Source organism: Physeter macrocephalus, chromosome 4, assembly GCF_002837175.3.
Source record: "Physeter macrocephalus isolate SW-GA chromosome 4, ASM283717v5, whole genome shotgun sequence".
Taxonomy (NCBI): Eukaryota; Metazoa; Chordata; class Mammalia; order Artiodactyla; family Physeteridae; genus Physeter; species Physeter macrocephalus.
In genome coordinates this window covers 70,585,349-70,593,087 of record NC_041217.1, presented here as the reverse complement: position 1 = coordinate 70,593,087, position 7,739 = coordinate 70,585,349, and the positions used below count along the sequence as shown (strand labels likewise).

Genomic DNA, 7,739 nt, shown 5'->3' with positions numbered 1-7,739 from the left:
GAGTGGAGAAATCCAAGAATTTTCCTTAATGCTAACATATTGCTTAGAGTGCAATTGTTTCACTCAGTTAATGCTAAATATATTGCTAAAAAATGAAAGAACATACAAAGAGAAGATAAGAGATAACATCTTAGGACAAACATCTTTGAACTTTTGGTGAAAAAATGCCAGGCTACTTGCTCACCTAGCAATGCTTTATTTGGTGATAGGAAAGACCAAAATGTAGATCGAGATTATAAAATAATACAAAAGAAGAAGGAGGTCCTATTACCTACGACAAAAATTATCTTTGACTTGGGCTGGAGCCACACATAACTCCTGAAGTTTTACTTGTCTCATGAAGATGTGTTACTGAAAGCCCCAAAGGTCAAGAACTACAGAAAAGATGTTCATATACCAGTAGCAAATGTAATTTTCAACTTCAAAAATTGCTATGGTGTAAGAGAATTTTGCTCAGAATATAAACTGCAGTATTTATCATATTTAATTCTGGCATTTGGGGCCCAGAATCAAATACGATAAAGCAGTGATTTAAATGCTTTGCCTGCATGTAAATGACTGTCAACACACACCCACATTCAGCAACCACAATGTGGGTTAGAGAGGAAAGTTATGAGGGATGAGATAAGAAAGAGGGGCCATTGAGAACGCTGGGAAGAGGTAATGACAAAGTGCCAGAGGAAAGGGCCAGTGAGGAGGGAGGTCCAGCTGGGTGTATAAACCAAGGGAATTCTTCTAGATTAAAAGAGACTGGAAGCAGAGCAATTGTTTAATATTACCCTCTTATTTAACAGATGTGGAAATAAAGGATTGGGGAGGTGAAATAACCTTTTAACATCACACGGGAGCTTTTCCGAAGTAAGAAATATGAAGGAAGCTGAGGTCAAGGAGAACAGCTGGAAGCCAGAGACATTAAAAAAAAATCTACAAGTCAAGGGCTGGAGCGGAAATGAGAGGCAGGTGGGAGCACAGAGCTGTGGAAGACACAGTATTTCTGTGACGTGCAGTGTGGGTGAGGAAGAGATTTGTCAGTTAGAAGAGCGAGGAAGTCACTATAGAGTACTGAGAAAAAGGTTTGCTGAAATCAGAGATCAAACACCAGCTCTGAGAGTCAGACGTCCTACTTCCCAATGAAATGCTGCTTCTGCCACTTCTATTGCTAGCAGTTATCGTCCCAGGTGGTGACAATGAGGACGGTAAGAGTAACTCTGGCAGCTCCCAGAACAGGTGCAGGGGGTCTGGATGAAAGCATGCTGCACCTATCACTAAGGGTCAGGGCCCTCCTGTCTCCAGCCCTCTCCCCCCATTCTGGAGGTTGGGGATGGAGCTAGAAGCCTTGGGGCAGGCAAATGTCTTAGGCTCTGTGTTGTTGTTCAGACTCTGGGTTCTTTATCATTTCATCCTGATTCTCTTTCTCCTCACTCTTCTTATCCTTCCACCACCCACAGCCTTCCAGGGTCCAACCTCTTACCATATTATCCAGATTTTGACCTTTGCCAACAGCACCTGGGCACGAAATCAAGCCTCAGGCTGGTTGGATGATATTCAGATTCATGGCTGGGACAGTGACTCGGGCACTGCCATTTTCCTGAAGCCCTGGTCCAAGGGCAACTTCAGCGATGAGGAGATGATTAAGCTGGAGGACCTATTCCGAGCCTACTTCATTAGATTCACTCAGAAAGTGCAGGACTATGTCAGTAAATTCCAGGTTGAATGTGAGTACAGTTCTCTGCTCCGGGGAGATTCTCAATGGTTTTTCTCTCTCCTGGTTAAGGCTACTAACTCTCTTGGATCTTGGTCCCGTCCTCCCACTTTACCCAACTGCATGCACACACTTCTCCAGAGTAGTCTCCAACTCTGACTCCACACCTCCACCAAGTATCCCAGATTCTTCCTGTTTCTTGCACTCCTGTGTGATAAATGAAGGTCCCCCTTTGTAACCATCTCCTGGTTGGTTTGTGCATAACTGGCTTCTCTCTAACCCCAAGGACAAAGCCCTCACTTCTCCACTCTGTGCCTGAGTGAACGGAAGTGTAACTTCCTCCTCCTCCAATCCGTCTCCTCAAGCATCTCCTGCCTGATCCCTTCTCTCAATGTAACTCTCCCCTTCACCCTGGAATGCTGCACGGCTGATTCCATCACATGCTGCTCCCCTTCTCCCCTCATGCCCACCCTACAGCCTTACAACAGCCCATCCCCACCATTTATGACATGCATACCTCTCCCCAATGCTCTCCTTTCTGAAAAGGCTCCGAATACTGCAATTGGTTTTTGAGTCATCTCACATCTCAAACCTTTCTCCCACCCCCCAAATCCAAAGCCCCATGTCCTTTCCCCATACCTTTCTTTCTTGTTTGCTTTTTAGTAACTTTGTCCCTGTTTTCCTTGTATCCAGACCCCTATGTGATCCAGGGCATAACAGGCTGTGAGCTGCATTCTGGGAAGTCCATAGGAAGCTTTTTGAGGGGAGCTTTAGGAGGACTGGATTTCGTGAGCATTAAGAATCATTCATGTGCACCTGAACCAGAGGGTGGCAGCAGGGCGCAGCACTTCTGTGCACTTGTCACTCAGTACCAAGGCCTCTGGGGTATCATAGAGACGCTCCTCTCAGAAACCTGCCCTCGGTTTCTCCTTGGTGTCCTCGATGCAGGGAAGGACGAACTACAGAGGCAAGGTTAGTTCTTTTCTCTTCACAAGACTTTTCTATTTCACGTCCTGCCACCTTCTTTAAATTCAAGAGTCGGAGGTACCTAAGGAGAGAGGGGCTTAATCAATAAATGATTTGGTTCCCATAGGAGTAGAAGAGGTCACTGTCCAAACTTGTGGGTTTCTGAATGCCTATGCTCTAGATTAGAGTCATAATCTGACAGTTTCCCTGCCCCTTCCTGCCCCAGTGAAGCCCGAGGCCTGGCTGTCCAGTGGCCCCAGTCCTGGGCCTGGCCGTCTGCTGCTGGTGTGCCATGTCTCAGGATTCTACCCGAAACCCGTGTGGGTGATGTGGATGAGGGGCGAGCAGGAGATGCCTGGCACTCAGCAAGGTGATGTTGTGCCCAATGCTGACGGGACTTGGTATCTCCGAGTAACCCTGGATGTGACGGCTGGGGAGGAGACTGGCCTCAGTTGCCGAGTGAAGCACAGCAGTCTAGGAGACCAGGACATCATCCTCTACTGGGGTGAGTAAGGACTGAGTCCCAGCTGGGAATGGGAGGAGATGGTCCTCAAGCACAGAGGGAGGGACTGGGAAAAGGGAGGGATTTGATGGATGAGATAGGGAGGGACGGGGTGGGGGGGGGAGAAAGGAATGGAGAGAGGGAAGGAGAGAGATAGAGACAGAGAGTCAGACAGAGGAAAAGAGACAGAGAGACAGTGGTTGAGATTTATTCCTGGGACTACAGTTCCAAGAGGAATGAAAATAGATGATCTAAGGTATAGAAGAGATAAGAACGAAGGACTTATAGACTGGGTGGGATGGGGTAAGAGGGAGAGACAAAGGGTGGCTGTGAATATATGATATCCAGGAACATGAGAGAGAGAATCACAGATGCCTGTGCATCAGAAACAGGTAATGGTGGTGCTGACACTCAGGTGGGTAACAAAGCCAGGAGAACCAGAGAATGGGTTTGAAGTGACATCCCTGTTTCCTCTCCCAATTGCCAGGTTACCCCACCTCCGTCAGCTTGATATTTTTGGCAATATTAGTGCCCTCCTTGGTCCTTTTGATATGTCTTGCATTATGGTTTTTGAGGCGCTGGTGAGTTTTCCTTTTTAATCTTTCTTTTTGTGCGTCCTCTCACTCTTTCCCTCCATTTTATCTATTACATATTTTAGCCTCAATATTTCCAGCAGACCCTTTCCCTTTTCTTCCCCACTCCCATCTTTAGGTAAATCTATTTAAAAAATATATTTATTTATTTATTTGGTTGTGCCAGGTCTTAGTTGCAGCAGGTGGGCTCCTTAGTTGCAGCACGTGGATTCCTTAATTGAGGCAGGTGGGCTCCCCAGTTGTTGCTCATGGGTTCCTTAGTTGTGACATGCAAACTCTTAGTTGCGGCATGCGTGTGGGATCCAGTTCCCTGACCAGGGATTGAACCCAGGCCTGCTGCATTGGGAGCACAGAGTCTTATCCACTGCGCCACCAGGGAAGTCCTGATAAATCTATTTTTAAAAAATTGTGGTAAAATATACATGACTTAAAAACTTACTGCATTAGCCATTTTTAAACGTACAGTTTAGTAGTATTAAGTACATTCACATTTTGTGCAACCCATCTCTAGAACTTTTTTTATCTTGTAAACTAAAACTCGGCCCATTAAACCACATTCCCCATTCCTTGATCCCCTAGTCCCTGGCAACCACCATGCTACTTTCTGTCTATATGAATCTGATTACTCTAGGTACCTCAGATAAGTGGAATCATCACTATTTGTCTTTCTGTGACTGGCTTACTCCACTTAAGATAATGTCCTCATAATTCATCATGTGGTGGCACGTATTAGAATTTCTTTCCTTTTTAAGGCTGTTTTGTTTATCCGTTCATCTGTCAATGGACATTTGGGTTGATTCTACCTTCTGGCTATTGTGAATAATGCTGCTATGAACATGGTATACAAATATCTCTTATGTAGAATAATTTTTTGCTTGTGATCTTAACAGGTCCTATCGGAATATCTCATGAGCCCTCACCGTGTCTCCATTTCCATTTGGGATCAGTAACCAGGAGTCCAGAAACTCAATTTGTCAGCCCAGGAGTCAATCTCATCATATTTCATCAAATAATCATCAGATTTGGACAAATCAGAGTGCCCATAGTTTTTAAGATAAATCATAATTTATACACTAGCAGAAAAATAATTAAAAATTGTTATTATGAGACAATATCAATAGTAAGATCCACTCAGATTTCATAGATGTGAGGTGAGAAAACATGTACCTCGGAATAAGTGAAATGATGTCCATGACTTAACAGTGACATCCCTTTGGCTTCTTATTTGAACTCTTTTTTTGTGATTCTGCTGAAATATCATTTGTTAAAGTGAGCTAACTATAATTATGCCGAGATAATTGTATTTGCAGAGATGCTGAACAATTTTAACATAATATCTCTGTCTCTGCTTGGATGATTTTCTAACCATGAGGGCCAGCTGAGCAGCTTCTTTCTCCAGGAAGCCTTCTTTAGTGTTACCGTGAAAGTAACCCTCCCTTGTGTGGTGTCATGCTGAGATCCACATTACTCTGTACCCACAACATTGCAGTTCTTTTTGTTTTTTTTTTTTCTTTCTACTTAAAAGTTCCTTGAGAGAAAGGCTTGCTCTAGATGGATCCCAGGCAAGATCTCTCACTTGCATATGTGTTTGTTTAATAAAATAATCTAAGTTGCTATAACTGCCACGTTAATGGTCTTTTTTTTTTCAAAATTATCTCCTTCCTTTTTTTCCTCTTTAGTTGATATTCTAGATTTTCCTGTTACTGAGATATTCTCACATAGCAAAAAATATTGCGCTCTCCTTGTTTCTGCCCTGAACTCCTCTGGAGAAAACCACTTCTGCCCATATTATAACTATCGTCTACATCTAAAGAGTAATCAGAAAAGGATCCTGTTTCTCATTTTCCAGTGAGAATGCATGAGAGGCAGGATGTGTGAGGGGTAATAGTGCAGATAGGTTGTTAAATATTCAAGCAAAGACTCAAGAGGGATTTTCTTGCTCTCAGGGACTTTGATATCTGTGGTTTATCAAGTCAGTTATATTGTTGACTTTATGTTTATTGATTCTTTTGCTTATTCCACAGTTTTCTAGAAACCTCATTAAAAAATCCAAACTCATTTAATTAAAAGAGTAGGAAGGAGGAAGAGGGGAGCATTTGGGTGTATATATATATATATTTTTTTTTATTTTTAATTTACTGTTTGTGTTTAATGTAAATAATTCCATAGCATGAGAAGTTACTATGAACCAAAGCATAAATACACAAACACAATATACAATCCAAAATAGATGTACAGCATTCAGGTATGAAACAAAAGAGAAGGTTCGTTCACACACATAGTAGCTTGAGATTTGTTGGATATGATTGTTCCAGTGTAGATTTCTAAAGATGGAAAAAAAATGACTTTGGTTATCAAGACTATTGTGGCCATATTAGATTTTGGAACATCTAAGCATCAGTGTGTGATCATGCGAACAAAAGAATTAGGGAGTGTCTATTTTTAAAAAGGTTTCCGTGCCTCAAGACAGTTGTGAAAAGATTTACTTTCCAAAATCAAGCCCACTTTAGGCTTAGGACCAGGCTCTAACGATCTAAAAATATTGATTGATAACAGAAAGAGTTCCAAATGTGGCTATTCTGATTCAGTTAAAAAAATGTATTTACAGAAAAGAGTATAAAAGTTTTCCTGAATTTAATGTAAGCAAGCTTCCAGTCTTCCCTTGCCAAATATATTTGATTTATAGTTTAGCTTCTTCACATATTTGCTTTTTTAATTTCAAGATTTGTCAATCTTACCTTCAAAACAGATCATTTTTTAAACTGTAAAAAGTATTCGACATATGCAGAAATAAAAAGTATTTTGAAATTAGTTGAGATCAATGTAATTCTACTCTTTGTTATCTGTTTAGCTAAATGAATCTAGTGTTCTTTTTGAATAAGAATAGTTGATAAGTATAGAAGCAAAATGTACTCATTATGCTTGGATTTGGGGTAGATTCCAATCCATCATTGCCCTGGTACATATCAATGACTATATAAAAATTCAAATGCAGCACACACACACACACACACACACACACACACACACACACACACACAGTGTTTTATTTTTACAAGAGATAAATCAACTGACATCAAGCATTGTAAATGGATGACCACAACAAAAGCAACAATGATAGAAGCTTTCTGTTTTACCTCATTGTTTTATGGCCTTATAAATTTAATGAGCCAAATGAAAACTGAATCTCTGTTCTACATCCCATTCTTTATCTCTAAGTAAGATAAAATCTATTCTCACTTTCAAGGTAGAGTTTTATGTGTCCATACTTCTTAAGCCACATTTAAGGAAATCATCTCTTAACTAATTTTGGATGTTGTCTCTCTTTATCTTGTACAGGAAACTCCAGCAGATTTAATATTAGAATTCATCATCTAGTCAAACCCTTCACATGCTCTTCAAACCAATCAAATTTGGGATCCTCAACAATTTCTGTCAATAAAATAAGTTGTGGAACTAGCAGATTAATTCAATGAAGACCTGTTTTTTTTCCCCTTGTCACACTGGATGTCTGGATGCCATATGAATTGTGTTGAGAGGATGGGGAAGTATAGATGTTTCTTGGCATGAGTCTCTTAACAATAGAGATGTAGAAGGGAGACCGAGATCACCAAGAGACTGGCTGTTGACTGCAGAGCACAATCATTTGCCTTGGTGGTGGCATTCGCTGGATGGGGGGCAGCTGAGGTATGCTGGGAGGAGTTACTTGAAGGTGTTACAACAGTTGTTTGATTTGAATAAATCTGCGTAGGTAAGAGCAGTGTCTGAAGCAGCAGCCCCAGTCCGAGCCTGGCCACCCTCGCTCTGCCCATGTCCGCTCCGCCGGTGTGCAGCGCGTCACACTGGATGCGGGGTGGGTGGAGGACCGCTGGCTCCAGGCGGGCGCAGGCAAGGTCTGGGTATACTTTTTGAAGGACTTAGGAAGGGAGGTCAGAGCAAGCGGAATTTTTCAGAAGCCAGGGGTACTGGAAGCAGT

The 7,739-nt window shown here is 42.0% G+C and overlaps 1 protein-coding gene across 1 annotated transcript; it reads left to right on the top strand.

Moving 5' to 3' along the window:
* The first annotated feature begins 1,135 nt into the window (after nt 1-1,135).
* Nucleotides 1,136-4,907, top strand: LOC102989428 (T-cell surface glycoprotein CD1b-2-like). The gene is made up of 6 exons (XM_024116101.3): nt 1,136-1,196; nt 1,449-1,715; nt 2,396-2,674; nt 2,895-3,173; nt 3,658-3,751; nt 4,654-4,907. The coding sequence occupies exons 1-6, from the start codon at nt 1,136-1,138 to the stop codon at nt 4,673-4,675; spliced, it is 1,002 nt and encodes a 333-aa protein (XP_023971869.1). The 3' UTR covers nt 4,676-4,907.
* Nucleotides 4,908-7,739: the final 2,832 nt, after the last annotated feature.